This window comes from Bos mutus, chromosome 24 (assembly GCF_027580195.1).
Source record: "Bos mutus isolate GX-2022 chromosome 24, NWIPB_WYAK_1.1, whole genome shotgun sequence".
In the NCBI taxonomy this organism is placed as follows: domain Eukaryota; kingdom Metazoa; phylum Chordata; class Mammalia; order Artiodactyla; family Bovidae; genus Bos; species Bos mutus.
Window position 1 is genome coordinate 37,900,731 of NC_091640.1, and position 22,497 is coordinate 37,923,227.

A 22,497-nucleotide genomic window follows, 5' to 3' on the forward strand; every position below is an offset into this window, starting at 1 on the left:
CCAGTCCTGCATGAAGGAATTGAAAAGGAAGACTTTATGATTATAGCTTTTGATTTTGGTGGCTGGGGACATATTTTACTTTATATCATGCTTTTTGCTTCCTTTTCATTCTCTTCAAATGATCAAGAGGTTTGAGATCCTAAGCCGTCACATTTATTAAAATTACTTTTAAACTCTTAGCTCATTACTGTGTTCTTGCCCACGATTTAGAATCCTTTAACCAAAGAGAAATAGCTATTTTCTTATAGCAAGTCCTTTTTACCTTCTATAGCTTTGCATAAAGAATACTCCTCATCAAAGAGGGAAGAGGTTACCTAAATTATTGTTCACACATACAATGGGATACTTTGCAGTTGTTAAGAATTTTTAAAGAAAAGTTAATCTACGTGCATTTATGTAAAATGATGTTTAAGAATTTTAATTGAAAACAAATTGTAGAATACCATGCATAAAGAATGTAGATGTGTGTGTAAGATATGCATAGAACATTTCTGTAAGGATACACAAGAATTGGTTACAATTCTTGTCTCTAATGAGGGGTAAAACAGGGATTGGAGAGGGGAGGAAGACTTTTACATACTATTCAAGCACACTTTGGTGCTGTTAGAATTTTTACAAGTATTTTAAAAAAAATATTTATTTATTCATTTGGCTGCACTGGGTCTACACTGTGATGTGAGGGATCTTTGACCTTCATTGTGGCATGCAGGATCTTGAGTTGCCGAATGTGGGATCTAGTTCCCTGACCAGGGATCAAACCCGGGCCCCCTGCATTGGGAGAGTGGAGTCTTAGCCCCTGGACTGCCAGGGAAGTCCCAAGTGTTCTTTCTATAACACTGTAATAAAGAAGGAAACCTTTCCATCATTCCTAAGCAGAAAGGAGAGGTGTGTAGGCGTCGCATTTGTTGTGGTGTAGGGTATCATCACAACAAACAATAGAAAATAGCAATAAAAAGGGAAATGACCCACTCATCTCCTGGTGGACTTTTGCTTTTTGGTATTTTTATTTAACCAATCAATCCTAAAAGAAATCACCCGTGAATATTCATTGGAAGGACTAAGGCTGAAGCTGAAGCTCCAATACTTTGGTCACGTGATGCAAAGAGCTGACTCATTGGAAAAGACCCTGATGCTGGGAAAGACTGAGGGCAGGAGCAGAAGGGGGTGACAGAGGATGAGATGGTTGGATGGTATCACCGACTCAAACTCATGAGTTTGAACAAACTCCAGGAAATAGTGAAGGACAGGGAAGCCTGGGGTTGCAAAGAGTCAGGACTGAAGCGACTGAACAGTCATCTCACAGAGTTTTGAGATCCTAAGCCTTCGGGTTTATTAAAATTACTTTTAAACTCTTAGCTCACTACTGTGTTCTTGCCCACACAAGCGACTGCCCACCCATGCATAGCTGATAAACAGTGTTGTGACAGTTTCAGGTGAGCAGTGACGGGACTCCGCCGCACATATACATGTATCCATTCTCCTCCCAAATTTATTTGTAATTGGAAGATAATTGTTTTACAATGTTGTGTTGGTTTCTGTTGTACACCAGCATGAATCAGCTGATGTCTACATATATCTCCACCCTCTTGAACCTCCCTCCACCTCCCCATCCCACCCTTTTAGGTCATCATAGAGCGTGGAGCTGAGCTTCCTGTGCTTCCCATCAACTATGTATTTTACATATGGTAGGATATATATTTCAGTGCTACTCTCTCAATTCATCCTATGTATTTTTTTTTTTTTTTTTTTTACTGCTCAGAAGTCTTAAGAGCAGAGAGAGGTGAACACAGGAATAGTGCCTAAACTGATGGTGGAAAGATAGGGTACCTGAGCATCAGACCAGTTACTGCTCTCTCTTCCCCCAAACCTATGAAGATTCCACACGGTAGCCAATTTACTAGGGGACACCCACTACACTGAAAAACGTTTTTCTCTTCCAAGGATGGAGTTCGAGCAACCGTCTCTGTTGCCCTCTATTCTTCAACAGGCAAGACAACAGTTCACCGTCATTTTTTGTTGTTCAGTCACTAAGTCTTGTCCAACTTTTTGCCACCCCACAGACTGCAGCACACCAGGCTCCTCTGTCTTCTACCATCTCCCAGAGTTTGCTCAGACTCACATCCATTGAGTTGGTGATGCTATCTAACCATCTCATCCTCTGCTGCTCCCTTTTCCTTTTGCCTTCATCTTTTCCAGGATTGATCTTTTCCAATGAGTCGGCTTTTTGCATCAAGTGGCCAAAGTATTGGAGCTTCTTCTCTGTGCTACCATCGCATCCCCCAGACTTATTTCTCAGAGTCTGTTTGTCTCTGTTATCCCTCCCTCATCTGCTCCTGGAGCTCCATGTCTTGTTACAGTTAAGCTTCCATCATACTCAGCTACATAGGATTCTTAGTGATGTCTGGTTTAATGGGATTTAAAGAGGCACACAAGGAATAAAAGGGGAGTACACTAGGAAAGCAAAAATTCCTACATGATATAACCTATAATCTACTCTTTTATTTCTTGACGATGTTTTGACTGGAGCTCATTATTTTTCTAGAAGTTTGAAGCATTCCATCCCTCATGAGAAAAAAGATCCATATCCTGGAATTCTAGTTCCCCAAAAAAGAAAACTATATTTTTGTTCCTACTTCTTTGACATTTAAGTCCATTTTTTTCCCCTCCTTCCTCCCCAGCAATTCACAGCTTTAGGGATGAATCATAGCCATGAACCAAGATAACTAAAATTAGCCAAGTGAGATGGGGCAAACACTTTGTTTGAGGTTTTCAACTCCCATCTTCTCTCAGGAATGTTGGCGAGGAGGCACTCCCACACTCTTGTACACGGTTTTTCTTTCTTCCTTTCCATTTTCTGTTTTCCAAAGGCATCTTGAGGGCCTATTTCTGAGGCTGGTTTTCATCAGCTACTTAATGTCAGTGATTGTGTCTTCCGATAGGTAAGGCCTAAGGTCAGTGGAATGTTCTGGAGTCAGAAAGAGTCTTGAGACAATGAGCTTCATCTTCAGGCTGCAAAGCTCCTGGAGAAGCATCTCTCATTACTCTTTAGTTTCGTTGCTACACTCTGGGGACCATCACCTCTCTCACTCCTTTCTCTTCTCCCACAGATCGTGAAAAAATCCCTTCCCCTCGCTGCTAGATTGTCCTTCTTTCGTCACTATTTTTTAAAATTTATTTTTTAATTGGAGGAAAATTGCTTTACAATGTTGTGTTGGTTTCTGCAGTATGGCAGTGTAAAGCAGGCATGGTTAGTTATACATGTGTCTCCTCCCTCTTGCGCCTCCATCCACTCCCCTAGCTCACCCTCTAGGTCACCCCAGAGCACCAGGCCGGGCTCCCTGTGTTATACAGCAGTTTCCCACTAGCTATCTGCTTTACACATGGCAGCGTGTATGTGTCGATGCTACAATATTCTTCATTATTAACTAACAATGATTCGAAATGACATATCACCCAAGAACATTAGTAATTTTGAAAAGGTCTTCTGAATGTTTAAGAGTAAATCTCAGGCAAGGAGGACACAGGTTTGGCAGCCTGAATTCCCTCAAGCAGGTCACCTCAGCTTGGCTCTGATGAAGGATTTAAGTCTTTTAGTTGGATTGGCCAGAATATGCTATTTATTCTGGAAAGGAGACAACTGTCTGCTCCCTGATTAGTCAAAGCCATGTCCAAATCCCCACTTGGACTTTTATTCAATAGACTGTAAGAAGAACATTAAAAAAATTACTGTAAGTGAGCTGTCATTTAGAAGATTCTCAAGTTAAATTCAAATTAATGTCCATTAATCCTCAGCAAATAACACTTTAAAATCTCTTCGTAGTACTTTATCCCTTCATCCAAGCACTAAGAAAAATTTTCTCCTGGAAAAATAATCAGTCTCTAATAATATAGACTTTGAAACTCTTCCAAAATCTGTGAGAAGGGCCCCAGGTGTCTGTGCTTGCCTGGCTCAGGAAAGGACCTGCCAGAGCTTCCTGCAATATTGATAAAGTAACAGAAGACTTCAGGAAGATTTATTTTCAATCCTAAATGCCTTGAGGGCAGATAAGTTTTCATTTTCAGGATGATTAATCCTTGAAATCATAATTCTTGTTCTAATCCTGAAACTTAAAAAAAAAATATCTCTGTGGCTTTTGGCAATGGTTTGATGTCTCTGAGCCCCATCCCCACCCCCATCCCCAAATTAAATGAGAGACTTGTGCTCTTAACTTGGAGGGTCCACTTAGATGGCTCCCTCTCAGACCCACCCCAGGCCCTTGCAAACAGCATCAGTGGATCCCAGCATCAGTGGATCCCAGCATTAATGGATCCCAGTTGTGTTAGTGTTAGTTGCTCAGTCGTGTCCAACTCTGCGACCCCATAGACTGTAGCCCACCAGGTTCTTCTGTCCATAGAATTCTCCAGGCAAGAATACTGGAGAGGGTTGCATTCCCCTTCTCCAGGGGATCTTTCTGACCCGGCATTGCAGGAGATGGAGCCAATGGATCCCAGCTCCCCTCCAGATGAGTACAGGGTTCTGGGCCTCAGAATCCTCCTGAACAGAGCTTTAGCCGCACCTCTCGGTGACTGGCCATCGCACAAGGTGCTGTCCCTTATCTCCTTGGTCTTGAGGAAACTTTCAGCGCTAATGTATATGTATGGTTATGAGGAAGCACCAAGCACTGGCAGTTCACAGTTTAACGACAAAAGAAGGTAGTGTTGGTAACAAAGTCATATGAGAAGAGACAAATGGGGCTGCTCTCCTACAGCTTTAATTCTGGGGACTTAAAATGAGTCCCTTCTGCATCAGGAGCCCCAGACTGTAGCCTCTCGCTGGAGTCTCTCATTCTGCTTCTCTTCTGTAGAAGTCTCCTTTCTCTCTTTTCCCCTCTGGCCAGACTGTCCTCAGCTGTGTGTTCACATTCTGCACGCCGTCCTGCCCACCTGCAGCTCCTCGTGTTCCTCCTCTTCCCAGAAAAAGGAGGGGCACAGGCCATGAAGAGGGGAGCAGGGCGATTTTTTTTTTTAACCTATGGATGTGAACCATATTGAAGAACACAGCCACGTACATCTTCCCTTCTTAGTCCTAAGAGGAGGGAAATGCCTCTGTTTTCCTTTGCTGTCTCTTTTGCCCAAATGCTTTGACATCCCTCTCCCGCAGTAGCTAACATATAACAGCACATGCTTCTCCCAATGGGAGGGTGAACAGCCTAGTATCACCTAACACTACAAACTTGTGAGTTTATATCCTCATCGACAAACTCAGGATACTTTCCCATCTCTCCCTGACCATGACACTGTCTTATTTTGTCTTCTATCCTATCAACTACCTGCAACTCCCTAAAAAGTAAGAAGTGGAAAAAGTTAAAAACAGAAACTCTTTCATTTACTCATAGACAAATTATTTAAATACTTTCCAACCTTCTTCAAGAAAAAAACAAAGCTTGTTTAAAAGACAAATAGTAGCTAGTATTATTTTGTGTGCTTTTAACTGTTAGAAAGTATATGTCTTTCATTCTGCATTTGGCATTTACCCATATTGGTGTATGTGCGTGCTGAGTTGCTTCAGTTGTGTCTGACTCTTTGTGGTCCTACGGGCTGTAGCCCTCCAGGCTCCTCTGTCCATGGGATTTCCCAGGCAAGAATACTGCAGAGGGTTGCCATTTCCTTCTTCAGAGGATGTTCCTGACCCAGGAATCGAACCCAGGTCTCTTATATCTCCTACACTGGCAGGCAGGTTCTTTACCACCAGCCCCACCTCTGGCACCATTTGATAACGCATTTTATGAATCTGCCACAGTTATTTATCCCTTCCCCTGCTGCTGCTAAGTCGCTTCAGTCGTGTCTGACTGTGCGACCCCATAGATGGCAGCCCACCAGGCTCTGCCGTCCCTGGGATTCTCCAGGCAAGAACACTGGAGTGGGTTGCCATTTCCTTCTCCAATGCATGAAAGTGAAAAGTGAAAGTGAAGTCGCTCAGTCCTGTCTGACTCTTCTCGACCCCATGGACTGCAGCCTACCAGGCTCCTGCATCCATGGGATTTTCCAGGTAAGAGTACTTGAGTGGGTTGCCATTGCCTTCCCCTGCTGGTATGTATTTAAGTTGTTTCCAACTTTTCATTATTACAGTAAGAGTGAAGTTGCTCAGTCGTGTCTGACTCTTAGTGACCCCATGGACTGCAGCCTACCAGGCTCCTCCGTCCATGGGATTTTCCAGGCAAGAGTACTGGAGTGGGGTGCCATTGCCTTCTCTCACAATAAACATCAATGAGCATCTAAAAATAGACAAAACCAGTACAAGAAATTGCCTATTATATTTAGCCCCTGTCATCACACCCAGCTTGAAAAAAAAGTAGGTTTGTATTTGGGGTGTGAATACCCTCCTCCAAATGAGATGGGCGTGTGAGTCTTGTAGTCTGTACCCTGTCCTCGTCTCTTGCTATAGAACTGCTCTTTAGAAAAGGCAGTTTGGATCCTGCACTGTCCCTGCGATGATCACAGCCTCAGAGAGGAAGGAACTATGTATCTTTAAGGGAGCTGAAGGAATGAAAGGGAATTTAGATGCTTTTTAGAAGGAATGGAAAGTGTAAAACACAGGAGAGAGATTTCCATTTTAATTAGGTTCTAAGTGCCTGATCGAGGGCTCACATTAGCTTTGTTTTATCGCTGCAACTCCATACATGAGGCTTTCCCCATTTCACAAATGAGGAATCTCTGTCCTAGGAAGATTCAGTAACTCGTCCATGGTTACACATCAACTAGCTGTCAGAGCGAAGATGTGAGGCCCAGAGTTGAAAGCAGAAAGAATAAAGAGCTGATTGGAATAATGGACTTCACCAAGATTGCTGAGGTGAGCAAAAGATACGACAGTGGGTCCAAATGGAGGAGAAAAGGAAATCCAACTGGGTGCCCAGGAAAAGGAGCCACTCAAAGCACACTGGGAGAATGCAGAGCAGATTGAGGGAGGTGCCAGAGGCTGCAGTGAAGTGAGTTCTGACCTGCAAGTGCAAACAGGCTGATGTGCAGCTGAAAGAGGAAGGGCCTTGAGAGTATCTTGACTCAGGCTTGGCCTGGGGTGAAGAGAAGAAGGACCGAATGACCAAAGGATTGAGGAGATTCAGAGTTAAGTAGGCATTGTTTGATGTTTCCTGATAGCTCAGTTGGTAAAGAATCTGCCTTCAATGCAGGACACCCCGGTTCAACTCTTGGGTCGGGAAGATCCCCTGGAGAAGGGATAGGCTACACACTCTAGTATTCTTGGGCTTTCCTTTCGGCTTAGCTGGTAAAGAGTCTGCCTGCAATGTGGGAGACCTGGGTTCGATCCTTGGGTTGGGAAGATCCCCTGGAGAAGGGAATGGCTACCCATTTGAGTATTCTGGCCTAGAGAATTCCATGGACTGTATAGTCCATGGGGTCACAGGGTAGGACATGATGGAGTGACTTTGACTTTCTTTCTGGCTGATGTGAGTCCTGGTTTCCGCTTTGTGGAGCCTGGGTTCCGCTCCCTGGAACAACTTCCCTGGTCCCATGGTCCTTGTCCATGTTGTTCCGCTCCGTGGGAGAGTCCTCCATTTCTGTTGTTCTGTATGACCACATCCAAAGTACACATTAGGAAATATTGGCTCCTTGGAGCCAATAGACATTTTAGGATGTCTCTCTTTACTGTGTCTTTTCATTGTGATTCTTTGGGAAGTAGGTCCTCTTAAGATCATCACAGTCAACTTCTTTTTTTTAAAAAATAATTTAAAAAATTTATTTTTTGGCTGTTCTGGGTCTTTGCTGCTGCGTGGGCTTTTTTTTTTTTCTAGTTGCAGCAAGCGGGGGCTGCTCCCTAGTGGTGGTGTGCGGCTTCTCATTGCGGTGGCTTCTCCTGGTGCAGGGCACGGGCTTCAGTAGCTGCGGCATGTAGGCTCAGTAGCTGTGGTGCACAGGCTTAGTTGTCCGTGGCATGTGGGATCTTCCCATATCAGGGGTAGAAACTCTGTCTCCTGCACTGGCAGGTGGATTCTTCACCACTGAACTACTAGGGAAGCCACACACTCAACTTCTTACCTGCTGGTTCCAGTGAGTTCCGTGTAGCAGGCATCGTACTCGTAGACCCCTTGGAGATGCAATGACCATCGCTGTCCTGTTTGTTTGCCTTCTTACCCTCATGCCTCTCTATCTTATGTACTCTCAGCTTACCAACCTATCAACTGCTCTTCTCTGAAGCATTTTCATCTAGTTAAAAATATTTACTTAATTTTATCCTCATTCTAAATCATCCGATTCCACTCAAAGCATGAATAATGAAGGAAGGGAGTCATGTCCTTTTTTTATTTTTAACTTAAAAAATATATATTTATTTACTTTTCGTTGAACTGGGTCTTCGTCACGGCACCTGGGCTTTCTCGAGTTGTGGTTCATGGGGGTTACTCTCTAAATAAATGCAGTGTGTGGGCTTCTCACTGCAGGGGCTTCTCTTGTGGAGCACGGGCTCAAGAACTCGGGATCAGTAGTTGTGATGCATGGGCTTAGTCGCCCCAGAGAATGTGGAATCTTCCTGGACCCATGTCCCTTGCATTGGCAGGCAGATTCTTAACCACTCGACCACCAGGGAAGTCTGGGGCCATGTTCTTGATTTGAACATTGCCACACGGGGTAGTTTTCATCCTATTTTCTTCATTCAAGTGCTTTCTCAGATTTACCTTTTAAAAACTGGATTGGGATCAATTGCTTCTTCCAGTCACACAAGTCCACAAATGTCTGCTGCTGCTGCTAATTCACTTCAGTCGTGTCCGACTCTGTGTGACCCCATAGATAGCAGCCCGCCAGGCTCCTCCGTCCCTGGGATCCTCCAGGCAAGAACACTGGAGTGGGTTGCCATTTCCTCCTCCAATGCATGAAAGTGAAAAGTGAAAGTGAAGTCGCTCAGTCGTGTCTGACTCAGCGACCCCAGGGACTGCAGCCTACCAGGCTCCTCAGTCCATGGGATTTTCCAGACCCACAAATGTCTAGACTCTTCTTATTCTCTTTCATTACTACTTGTATCATAACCAATTCTTTTCCGAGTCTATTTAAAAGCATGGAACACTGTTGAAGGCTGCCAAGAGCAACTGACACATTCTGTTAACAATATGTTTTGCAACAACTTTCCCTAGAGTTAGAGTTCATTTGTTACCTCATCCACCTTCCACGTTCTAGAAAACAATTTACCAAATGACTCACCACTGCATAACATGGATCAGTATGTACCAGCCTCTGATAATTACCTTGCTTCCTGCTACCAAATCCTATAATCAGTCATATGTTTTAGTTTATTTTGTTGTTACATGAGTACCCCATTCCTAGTACCAATTTACTTATAAGTTAGGATAGGCCAAGTTTGGCTCTGTTGATAAACAATCGCAAATCGCCCAAGTTTACTTCTTGCTCACAACTTCATTTCTTGGACCTGTTTCTTTTGTCCATACCATGAGCTGGCAGGAGGCTCTGTCCATTGCATTCACTCAGATACCCAGAAAGACAGAAGGGTCAATCGGTGCTCCTAAGGTCCTTGAATCAGAAAAGTGGACCCAGGGAGTAGGGCCACACTTCCTGGAAGTGATACACAGCACTTCTGTTCAAATTTCATCGCTAAAGCCATGTACACGACCACACTGATTTCAAAGAGGCAGAGAAGTGCAACATTGCCACGTGCCCAGAAAAGGAGAGCTGGGTATACATGGTGAACAGTAAAAATAATGGTACCGTGAAGCCATTCCCCCAGAGAAGGCAATGGCACCCCACTCCAGTACTCTTGCCTGGAAAATCCCATGGACGGAGAAGCCTGGTGGGCTGCAGTCCATGGGGTTGCTAAGAGTTGGGCACGACTTAGCGACTTCACTTTCACTTTTCACTTTCATGCATTGGAGAAAGAAATGGCAATCCACTCCAGTGTTCTTGCCTAGAGAATCCCAGGGACAGAGGAGCCTAGTGGGCTGCCGTCTATGGGGTCGCACAGAGTCGGACACAACTGAAGCGAGTTAGCAGCAGCAGCAGAAGCCATTCCTCACAATATACCCCAGGAATGCCATCTCCTTTTGCATCTGTTCATTCAAAAAAGACTTACGACAGCATGTTGCTCAGGAGCACAGGCTCTGAGGTGAGATGATCTGGATTCAAAACCACAGCTCTGTTGCTTCTAGAGGGCTACTGTGGGAAAGTTATCTAACTGTTCTGTGTCTCAATTTTGTTGTCGGTTTTACATGGATGGTTATATATCCTACCTCAAGAGTAATTGTGAAGATTGGAAAAGACAGCATATGTGAAACACTTAGAACAGTGCCTCGCAATGATCAGTGCCCCTTTCACGTTAGCTGTGTGTGTGTGTGTGTGTGCACGCGCACGCGGACACACTCAGTTGTTCAGTCATGTCCAACTCATTGTGGCCCCGTGGACTGTAGGCTCCTCTGTCCACGGAATTTTCCAGGCAAGCATACTGCAGTGGGGTGCCATTTCCTACTCCAGGGGATCTTCCCAACCCACTGATCCAATTTGTGTCTCTTTTGTCTCCTGCATTGGCAGGTGGATTCTTTACCACTAGCGCCACCTGGGAAGCGCGTTCATATTCGTTAGTTATTACATCATTATTACATCATTATTATGATTGCTGGCCACCTACTATGTGCTAAGCATTGGGATGTATCAGTAGTCAGGGTTTCTAGTAGGATAGAACTTACAATCTAATGGTGGAGAAGAGTAGAAGAAAGTTTCCATTATTTTCAGTCTTCCTCTCAAATTTAACCTCTCCCTGTTGGCTGTTATTTCTTCTTCCCAAGAACTCTGGCAGCACTCTGTTGAAACCTTTCTTAAGGTCATTATAACCTTCTCACACACTTTCCTATTTTCTCTGTACACCATGTCCAAGGGGGTTCAAATGTTAGGTAAAATGATTGTGGGGACTTTCCTAAGCTCTGAGCATGCACTATAGGAGGCACGGGTTCCATTCCTGGCTGGGAAATTAAGATCCCACGTGCCGTGCAGCATGACCAAATATAAAATAAAGATGACTGTGAAGCCTTTGTTACAACTCCAAGGAGGTATAAGAAGTGCTACCTCACCAATACACAATCCCTCTATTCTACAGTGCCTCGATCAGTAGCTTCCTGGAGTCGCTTTACCTGTAGTTGTTGAGTTGAATTGTCATCTCACACTTGCCCCCCCCACCCCTTTGGCTGCATCTATGCTGGCTTAGACTCTTCACCCTCCCGCTTCAAGCCTTGCCTCTGAAGCCACGGTTCTCTGAAAGCTCCCTGTTCCTTCTGAATTCCACCGAGCATCGCTAGCCCACCTGGAGGCTGGGAACTCGGTCTGGCAGGTACATATTAGCGGGTTAAAAATACCAATGCAGCCATGCTTCATACTGTCATCCACCCTGAACATGAACGTATTTCCCTCTGTTCATCTGGGGAATCCCTTCTTCCTAGTTCTGTGGGGAGGAGGGGAGTGGCTGTAACAAACCAGCACTAGCTAGCTATTCCCTTCAGAACTGGAGAAGTGTTCTCTTCAATGGTCGTGTTAACTGCTTCGCATGCTTTCAAACTTATCTGTGAGCCCAAAGGAACCAATGACTAGGAAGTATATTTGATCATCCATCCTGATCACTAGGAATATATTCATTTGTTTTCAAGCCTTTTTTATTTTTACAAGATAATTGTGTATAACAGTTTACCAAGTGTTTTCAGTATCTGTCATTTGATTCTCCCAGTGGCCTCAGAAGGAAGTCAGCATTTACTTTAAACAAACAGATAAACCACTAGGGACCATTGATCTACACTATTTTATCACTCAGTCGTCTGAAAAATTCAAGAGTTTTTTAAGGAAGCATTGCCCTGCAGATTTGATGGCTAAACAACCAACCAAGAGTGGGAATACACAGACACCCTCCTTGATGAGAACTCCTAATTCTCTTTAGAAGCCATTCTGGATTGTTGTAAACTCTTTTTGGAGGCTGGTGGTTCAGCTTATGCTTTATGCAAAACACTCCTGGATGCCATGTCTTTGAAGGCACTGGGATGTATGTCAGACCCAAGGTCAGCACCAATAGACTATTCAATATACCATGCTGCCCCACCTGTGGGATGTTGTTTGCCACACTTACTCTAGAAGTTGTACGATTGGATCATAAGGGATAAAACAAGGAAGTGGGGTACCGGAAGTAGAGTATTGGAAACACTTACTTGAGAGTGGTGAGTTCTGTGAGGGATGGCTGAGTCGCCTTGAGATAGCTTTCCCTTCGCGCAGCCACTTTGGGAGAAGGCTTGGGGCTGGTGTCCGAGTCACCGCTGTCTTCATCTCCCATGGCCTTGATGTAGCTGCCGCTCCGCATTCTTCGGCAGGGGATTTCATCATCTTTACCTCTAGGGGTGTACCCTGTCCATTCATCCTGAGGGACCTATGCACATACAAAACAGAGAGTTCATTCTGTATAAAAGTCTACCTTCGGGGCTTCCCTGGTGGTACAGTGGCTAAGGCTGCTTGCTCCCAAAGGTAGGGGGCCTGGGTTTGATCCCTGGTCAGGGAGCTAGATCCCACATGCCACAGCTACAGATCCTCCATGCCACAACTAAGACCCAGTGCAGCCAAATAAATAAATACACATAAATATTAAAAAATCATTTATCTTCTTCTTTTCTTTCCTGACCTTGAATATGGGTAATGCCAGTAATTATTGAAAACTTTAGACATTAACTTTCAACAATAATATTTTACCATAATTAGTCTGCAAATATTTTCAATACATGCAAATACATGTCTCAATCTTTGAAAGAACCTGTGTACTAGGGAAAATTAGAGCCATCAGATTCACTTCTCAGTCTTCTCATGCTGAAAATAATAGGCATATACAGATGCCACTAGAGAGTGGTTTTATTTGAGCTTTTCAATGATTTGTTTTCATTTGTCATTGGAAATTCAAGAATGTTTCTGTTTTGTTGACATCTTTCCTGCGTCTTCCAACTCTAGCATCTTGTATCCAATCTTGCTTCCTCCCAAACCACTGGTCTACACCAGCTATGTTCACTTCCCAATCACCGATTCTTTCTGAATCCTCTTAATTTGGATTTAGCCTCTATAGGTTGCTTGACACACTTTTTGAAGGTTTCCAATGGTCTCCTCATGATAGCTTCATGGCATTTTCTTAATTTTAATTTTTCTTGGCCTCTACACACACACACACACACACACACACACACCCCCACATACCCACACACATACCACCTCTTAAAGAGTTTTTCCCCTTCTGGCCTTCTGGTTACCCTACTTACCCGATTTAGCCACTACTTAGCTGTTCTTTTCCTCTTGCTTTGTTGGATCCTGCTCCAAGTCCCTAATTGTGAGGAACCCACAAGATAATGTTCTCAGTACATGGCTCATTTGTCTTTCTATTGGGTTGGCCAGAAGAGTTTCTTCAGTTAGTGAATATGTTGTTCAATAAAGTTCTGGGTGAAAATGAAAAATATGTCTTTTTATTTTTACTTAAAACCGAATGAACTTTTTGGCCCACCCAAAGCAATCATTTCCTTTGAGTTCATCAGGGCACCATCCTATGCCAGAAAGGCTTGTTTCTGACCTTATTTTTAGTTCTTAGGGCTTCCCTGGTAGATCAGATGGGTAAAAGAATCCACCTGCAATGCAGGAGACTTGTGATTGATTCCTGGGTTCGGGAAGATCCCCTGGAGAAGGGAATGGCTACCCACTCCAGTATTCTTGCCTGGAGAATTCCATGGACAGAGGAGCCTGGCGGGCTACAGTCCAGGGAGTTGCAAAGAGTCGGACACGATTGAGTGACTAAGCACAACACAGCACAGTTCAGTGTGGATCCACACTAGGATCTCATTCCTCCTCCATTTGTTAAATAAAAAAGTATGTAACAATGGCTACTCTTTTTATCCATTAAGATATAATGAACAACCTATGAACTGTGCACAGAACAGGGCACAGGGCTTGATTAAAAGAGACCAGAAAACAAGGAGGCTGCCTCTTGCCCTCAACATGCTGATAATGGAGATAAGACAAAGCAGACAAAAGTTTGGGAACAGTTCCAAGTCAATGTGTTACCAAGCCTCAGATGTGGCCCCGTAAATGGAGTATGAGCTAAGGAGACACTGCAAACGGGAGTTATATAATGGTGATGGAGAAGGAGGATCCAGGAAGGGCTCCTAGAAGTGGCTACGTTGGCAATGAGAAGGTAAAAAAGTATTTAATATTTTCATGCTAACTGCCGGATTGGCCAAAAGTTCATCTGGTGTTTTCCATAACATCTTAACAAATGAACTTATTGGCCAACCCAATATTTACTGATTATCCGTTAAATAATGCCGTGTTTCATTATTAACATTTAAGTATGCTATGCAGTTTGCTTATAGGATCTTATCTCATCAACACGAAAACTCTATTTTTTTGAATTTCTCAAATGGGAAGCAGAAGCTCAGAGGACTTAAGAAATCTGCCCGAAAACACACAGCTAAGAAATGGCAGCACTGGAATTCAAAGCATTTTTGGTTTAATTCAAAGATCAGAGTTTACTTAATCTAAAATTTATGATTCATAACATGGATTTTAAATCTAATAAAGTTGTGTTAATAATTTTGTGTTATTAAAATTAGTAAAATTGTCTACAATGTGTTAATGAAATTGTCTACAATGACACGTATGTACAGAGTAGACATAGATTTCTAAGTCATAGTTTCTAGGAACTGAGAATAGACATTCCACTGGGAAAAAAGCACTGTTCTTTCCTCCTTAACTCGTACATTTAACTGTTTTGAAAGCTTGCAATATCTAGAAACATCAGACTGAAGAGATGCTACCATTCCTGGACCTGAAAACAGTGATTTGTAGGTTCTAATGCTGAGAACTACCAGCGAAGTTTGGTTAAGCTTTGTTATGCAGCTTCTTTTAACAAACTGAAGTCATGCGTCCTGTGTGCAGGCTCTATTCTAAATGCTTTATAAGTGTTAACTCATTTGATCCACACAACTAAGGGTATTACGACTATTATCCCCATTTTACAAATGAGGAAAATGAGGTTAGGTAACTTGCCCAAAATCTCAGCTACAAAGGGGAAGCGTTCCAGCCCGACAGCTCCTATGTCTTGCCAAGACCGTATCTGACGCTGCCTTTCTGTCTCTGATCTCATGGTACCTACAGAACTGAACAACTATAGTCCCATGACACCTTCATCATCCATCATGCCTGATCCATTTGCCATTTATCAATTATGGTAGTAACAATGTAGAGTTCTTGCTTTTTTGAGCTAAAAAGCATCAACATCACCATGGCAACAGGGAGGCTTCTTAGGGAAATTATAAACGTTGAGAACAGTCTTGTTTTCCTTCCATTGGCAGGTGAGTCACTGCAGAGATACGATCATATTCAGTACCTCATTGTTGGCTCAGTAATTACATTTTATAAATTAAGTTGGTACAGCTGAGGGTCATAGAGGATGCAGCCGACACTTGCAGTTTCTCAGCACTGATGCACAGCTTGTAAGCATGGCTCCCTGAAATATGTTAGAGACCAATGACACCTCATTAGCTCATATTGCTTATGAAACAAAACATGGCAAATTTTTCTTTAGGTAGTTTTTTTCCCAAAATTAGTTTATAGTAGAAACTTGGTCTTATACTAGAAACAGGCTACAATTGTTGCTAAGAGAACCAGCTGGGAAGTATTTAATGTATATATATTTCAATTAAACATATTTTTCAAATGAGAACACCTAAAGAAGTTTATGGAAGTGATCTGCATGGGATGGATTTAAAAAATCAATACATTATTCATACACTGAGAGAAAACCTACAGTAAGTTATTGCAATTTTACAATTATTACAATACATGTAAACTAATATAGAAACTAGCTCCAGGAAAAATGTAAGGAAATCTGAACATCAAGACTTTGGAGAAGAGAAATACTGTTGCTGAACAATCAGGGCCTGTAAAGTTGCTACAGTTGAGCCACTGCTTTTATTATGAGTCTCTTAAACTCAGAGGCAAAAGAGAGGCAGTGGTTGGTTACACACTAGTTTGTCCGGGGGCCCAGAGCATGAACTATGGGGTGCTTCAGCTACATTGTGATCTAGTCAAGGCTCCTGTGTCCTTCCGCGTCACTTGCACGGAGAGAAAAGCTTCAGGTAAATCCATGGAAAAAAACTAACTTTGCAGCTGTCTGAGAAGGTCTTCCTATTACTGGTCCTCATGGTGTACAAAATGGAAGTCTTTGTATTAATAACAAAGGGAAACTGGAGAAGACACAGGAGTGGCCTGGACACGTGTTGATGACAGGCAAGCCAGACGTCCTGATTGCCTGCACGAGCTTGGCGGGGCAGTTAGATCCAGCAAATGTTAAAAGAAATTGCAATAAGTGGTGCATGCATGCATGCTAAGTTGCTTCCATCATGTCCGACTCTTTGCGACCCCATGCACTATAGCCCACCAGGTTCCTCGTCCATGGGATTCTCCAGGCAAGAATTCTGGAGTGGGTTGCCATGCCCTTCTCCTGATAAAAGTTAAGAGTTTAACAATAGTTATGGGTTAGAGAGAAGGAGGATTATTTGTTTTTAAATGCAAATGTTTAAGCACAAAACTGCAATGGAGAACTTTATTTTTGAGAGAACAAAATGAGGATTAGTGCAATTTTTCTGTTTTAGAGATAGCCAGACTATACCTTAAACCACATGTCATGGTTCAGGAGGACAGAGGACCTATCTCTGACAAGGAATGACCATACCTAGCTGCTGTCATCATCTAAGTACAGAATAAAGATGCTTTCTAAGTTGAAATAGTGTCATGGGCACTGAATGATGGGCCTTCGTAATGCAACAAGAGAAAATTATTTTTAAAATCTCACATATATGAAAATTATATAACATATTATTGTATTATATATATATCTCCTATAGTAAAAATTATCTCTCCTAAATTGGCCTACCATCTCAAAAACATATTTATCTCTCTTCTAAGATCTTTGGAAGTGGACCATTCCTGTGACACTGCCAATTTTTTTTTTTAGGCTTCCCAAAACTCAGTTGAAATAGTGTGTTACTAGTTCCAGGAGACCTGTGAGCTCAAGTATAATAACCTAGAGGTCCTTAGAAAATCTCCTCCCACAAAGTGGTATCATTCAAGGTAATTTCTTCTTTCTTTTTTTTTTGGTAATTTCTTCTTTCTGAATGTCTCAAACTCTTGGCTGATTTTTTTTTTGGGGGGGGTAGTGGTTATCTCATCCCCCCTTGGTTAATAGAATCTCCATTCTGAATAGACAAGGTACTTCCACTTTTACCCTTCCTCCACTTTCCCCTAAGCTCCAAATGCCCAGGTTTACTGAATCCAAGATACCAGTGCAAGCTCCTCAATATTTTCTGTATCACTAAGAAAGAAAGAAATACCACCAATTAAACTGACACTCTATAGATTACATGATACATTCCAATATCAAAGATGCTAAAATGTGAAAAAATATGGAGCTCAGAAAGCAATCCAACAGCCCTTTAAAGAATATGTACAAAATAAGAATAAGAATGGGTGTATTCTGAGTTAGTGATGATAGGATGTAATATTCATATTTCATAGTGATCAGATTAATAACAATTAGCATTCATTTATGTCATGCTTTTGCAAAAAAACATAAGTTTACACAGTCTCATGACCATTTTAACTTTGAACATTATAACTCATGACATTATAAGCCTTGAAGGATAAGGAGAGTAAGTATTATAATCTCAGCTTATGAAATAAAGAAACTGAAGTCCAGAGGGGTTGTAGTTCATTCAGAGAGACACCGTGCCCAAGGAGGGGTCTGCTGTACACAGTCCAGAGATTTTTTTTTTCCCCTCTATATTTAGATCTTGGCTGCTTTGGGAGGAACAGTTGTCATTCTGTGCGCCTGTGTGCTTCAGTCATGTCTGACTCTCTGTGGCCCCATGGACTGTAGCCCACCAGGCTCCTCTGTCCATGGGATTTTCCAGGCAAGAATACTAGAAGGGGTTGCCATTTTCTCCTCTAGGGGATCTTCCTGACCCAGGGATCGAACCCACATCTCCTGCGATTCTTTACCACTGAGCCACCTGGAAAGCCCCCAGTTGTCATTTTATGATCATCTGAAGAACACATTTCAGATAAGACAACAACTTCCGAGAGTTTTAAACTCTCTCTGGAGGAAAAAAAAAATCATAAACAAAGAATTACATGCCTTGAAATTAAAGCTGTAAGAAATACTATTGTAGACATGGAAAGGCTTACTTTAATAGGCCCTTCCAATGTGCATGGGGTTTGGCTGAGCTGCTGTCATAGAGTCTAACTCAATGTAGACAGAGTCAGACATTCTGTGCCAGCGATGGGCTGGAAGACGATGGCTGGGAGATGAAGCCATGTGCGAGTGACTCCTCGAGAGTGGATTATCTCAGGATGGGAAGTTGGATGGTGCGGTTTGGGGTGATGGAAATGCGTGAGATTTGGGGAAATCTGAGAGCCACAAAAGGAATGCAGACACTTAGAAAGCCGGGACAGCTGAAATAGAGCATGTATCCTGAAATATACCAGGGGAAGCTGGGGCCATTCTGTGAGCAGTTCTGGACTGTAGAGAATGGGGAGGAAAACGCATAAACCTAAGACAGAGGTGAATTTAAAGCAAGTTTCTATTTCATTAGGGACCAAAGAAGCTGGAATAGATAACTCTGTCATTTGGTTCATTAGGTAGAAATAAAGACGATATAGCAAGAAAGAGCTGTGATTAAAATGGTGGGTGTCAATAATAGGCTTATCTTTGCAAGGCTACCCTTTAGCGGTTGTTGATTTCTTCAACAATTGTGCATTTCAATTAAAGAGTCAAATAAGGGCATGTGGCGATGGCTGAGGGGGGTCGACCTGTTTGACCTTTCCTGAGCCTGATGAGGAAAGGTAAACATGAGAAGAGCCTGTACTTAGGAAAGGAGAGCTGAGGACCTGATATTTATGGAATAATCTTGCATTTTAGTGTAATCTCAAAGGGCTGGAGCTGATACCTTGTGACTCTATTTTAATCCCTCTAGCTGTCCTATGAAACAGACGCTCCCATTTCCACCTTACTGCTGCAAAACTGAGACTCAAAAAGCTGGACTGACCTGCCCAAGGTCATCATCAAAATAGGAATCTGCATCTCTCTGATGCCAAAGCTTTGAGTGTATCACCCCGCCTCTGAGGAAGGCATGTTGATTGAGTGCGTGAACAAATAAACTTAAAAAAATGGAGTTCGTGCTCCCACGCGCTGTACTTTTCCAAAAATGTACAAAAAAAAAAAAAAAAGTGACTATTAAAATAAGCATACAGGGACTTCCCTGGTGGTCCAGTGGTTGGGACTTCACCTTTCGGAGCGGGGGGAGTGGGTTTGATCCCTGCACTGGGAGCTAAGCTCCCACATGCCTTGTGGCCAAAAGGTAGAAGCTAAAAAATTCAATGGTAAAAAAATTCAATTAAGACTTCAAAAAATGGTTTACATCAAGAAAAAAATCTTAAAAAAATAAGCATACATATTATCTAATCCCTAACTGGCTAGCACAGATAAAAGTTTTAAAATAATAATAAAATAATAAGCGTGGAACATAATTATGAGATAAAGCAGCGTTGCTTCTTCACCATTTTGTGGTGCCCTTACCAATGATTGTTATCGATTTTTGGGGGGAACCAGAACACCTGCATGATGGCCACATTTCGGGGAATCAGAACACCTCCAGGACGGCCACACTCTCAAGGGTGTTATGGGGGCCTCCAAGCACTCCGGTAGCTTTTCAGCATTTGTAAGAAGACTTCGCCCTGGGTTTCAGGGTCCAGCCTTGCTCTGTACTCTGTACGGAAATGGCTGGGATGCACTGGCCTTCTAAGCACTTTTAGTGAGCTCTCAGATTCCCTACTCACTCTGCTCCTTTGCATCTTCTTTGCAGCTGGGAGAACTGCCTTCCTGCTCCACACAGCTTTCAACTTGACAAATGCGACTTGGCATAAATGTCCCTGTAGCCTTTTTAGCTTGCTCTTCTCAGAGCAAAAGCAGGAAAAAAAAAGAGCAAGAATAGGAAAATTACAATTACACAATGTGTAGATCCCAAGGCCTGATTGGTGTTTTGCAAGCAGATTTCCCTGGCAACCGCCCTTTCCAACTCCCCTTGCAGCCCGAAGCTGGTGTAAAACTTAGTTTGCTTCCAGATTGCCTAAAAAATTACCTTTTAAGGACAGGAGTAAATACCTACCTCTTTTTTTCCCCTGGGTAAAATTCTTTTTTTTTAAAACTTTTTATTTTGTATTGGGGAATAGCCCATTAACGGTGTTGTGACAGTTTCAGGTGGACAGCAAAGGCACTCAGCCATACATACACATGTATCCATTCTCCCCCAAACTCTTTATCCCATACAGGCTGCCACATAACACTGAGCAGAGTTCCCAGTGCTGTACATTAGTACTAGTTCCCTGTGCTGTTGGTTATCCATTTAAAATACAGCAGTGTGTACATGTCCATCCCAAACTCCCTAACTCTCTCTTCCACTCATCCTTTCCTTGCAGTGACCAAAAGTTCATTCTCTAAGTCTGTGAGTCTCTTTTCTGTTTTGCAAGTAAATTCATTTGTATCATTTCTTTTTAGAACTCCACATATAGGGTTAATACCCTTTGCCACGTCTTTTTCCAAATAACCTTTTTTATAGTTACTTTTTAAAATTAAAAAAAAAATTTAACAGTGTTGTGTTGCTTTCTGCCATACAACAACACAGATGCCCTTGAACAGAACTTTGTAATAGTGCTTTTCGATGGTAATTCACTCACTGTTACCCTACAGAGCCGGTCTCACCTGTGAACATTTACAGGTATCTACAGGGTACCATGCACCAGAGCAGGTGCCAGGGAGATACTCCAAAAACATTTTAGAAAACACAGTCTGGTCTCAAAGGGGTTGACAAGTTTTAAGTGGATCCAACAAATCTGGGGATGGATGAAAGAAAAGAGTAAAAACAGCTTTAAAACAAATCAAGCTGGGTTGAGTATTATATTTTAGTTCCTCTGTGTTGCCTACTGGGCTTATATTCAATAGTTCGTATCAATCCTCTTCTTGGTGGTAAAACTGTTCTTTGGAGCTGAATGGATCTGTGCAAAGTACATGCCACTGGGAAATGGGTCTGCAGGAGAAATACAGAGGGGCAAGGTCTGTGAGCCCTCAAAGGAGGGGAAGGAGCCACTGCTCTTTGGGAGCCGGTAGAAAATATTACCAATATTTGATGTCAAAGCAGGTACGATCTGGGAAGACCCTTGTGATACCATAGCAAGAAAGTGACTACAATACAGTATATACTGGTATGATATGAGGACAGCGGAGGACAATGAATTTTTATTCACTGCCCACCCTGTATTTCGACTGTAGTGAACGTCTGTGGGTTTTGCGACCCTGGGTTTGCTACTTCTGATTTTTGTTGTCACATCCCCATGGTTTTGCTTGGGGGAAACCTTGCTCCCTCCATGTGTCCACGTGTTTCAGGAGTAGCAGAAGAGCTGGCTTATCATGTCCTCCAGCACTACGGCTTGTCTCAGGGCTGAGTGTGTGGCCTCAGCCTGTTCAATCAGCAAGCACCTCTGGACCTTGGCTAGGGACCTGGGACAAAGATGTTTCCTCTCCTTCAGTGCATCTGTAGGGGAGCATTTTATAATCCCTGCTACACAAACGTTCTCTCACGTAATATTATACAAAACTCCAGTGTTGTTATTCATTACATTGAAAAGATGATAAAATTGAGACTTACTGCTATTAAATAACGTACTCTAAATTTTACAGCTAGTAAATCATAGAATTGAAAGCCACATTTGTCTCACTCAAATTTCTATGCTCTTTTCATCATATCATTCTGCTGACTGCAAGTTTCAAAACTTAGTAGTTTTCCATTAAACATAAAACTCAAGCATTAAGTTGCTAGGGGATACAATGCTATAACTTTTTTTTTCTTTTTTTGCTAAGTGGCATTCAGAGGTAAAGAACTCGCCTGCCAATACAGGAGATGTCAGAGATTCAGGTTCAATCCCTGGGTCAGGACGATCCCTTGGAGGAGGGCATGGCAACCCACTCCAGTATTCTAGCCATGGATGGAGGAGCCTGGGAGGCTGCAGTCCATAGGGTTGCAAAGAGTCGGACATAACTGAAGCAACTTAGCACGTGCAGAATCTTAGTTCCTTGTCTAGGGATTAAACCCACGTCCCCTGCAGTGGAAGTGTGGAGGCTTAACCACTGGACCGCCAGAGAAGTCCCCAGTGCTATAACATTTTGAAACCCATGACAGATGGTGACAGTTGCTTGAAAGAACCAAAAGGCTTTCAAAAGTAATGTTCACAGAACGCCCATCACCCAGCAGTAATAGCTGGCTACAAGTTTTAGTGAAATATGAGCAAGAACACAGACATTTTAATAGATAGCAAGATAAAAACAACAGAGGGTTTAGGTCTATAATAAATACGTTATATTTAGTTTCACTGACTGTATAGAAGATAAGC

The 22,497-nt window shown here is 42.7% G+C and overlaps 1 protein-coding gene across 2 annotated transcripts in view; it reads right to left on the reverse strand.

Moving 5' to 3' along the window:
• DLGAP1 (DLG associated protein 1) overlaps positions 1 to 22,497 on the reverse strand; it is a 678,150-nt gene that overhangs the window by 214,213 nt on the left and 441,440 nt on the right. For both annotated transcript variants that reach the window (XM_070361550.1, XM_070361551.1), the window contains one exon: positions 12,180 to 12,394. In XM_070361550.1, the coding sequence (XP_070217651.1) occupies positions 12,180 to 12,394 (215 nt within the window). The remainder of the gene's footprint in view (positions 1 to 12,179; positions 12,395 to 22,497) is intronic.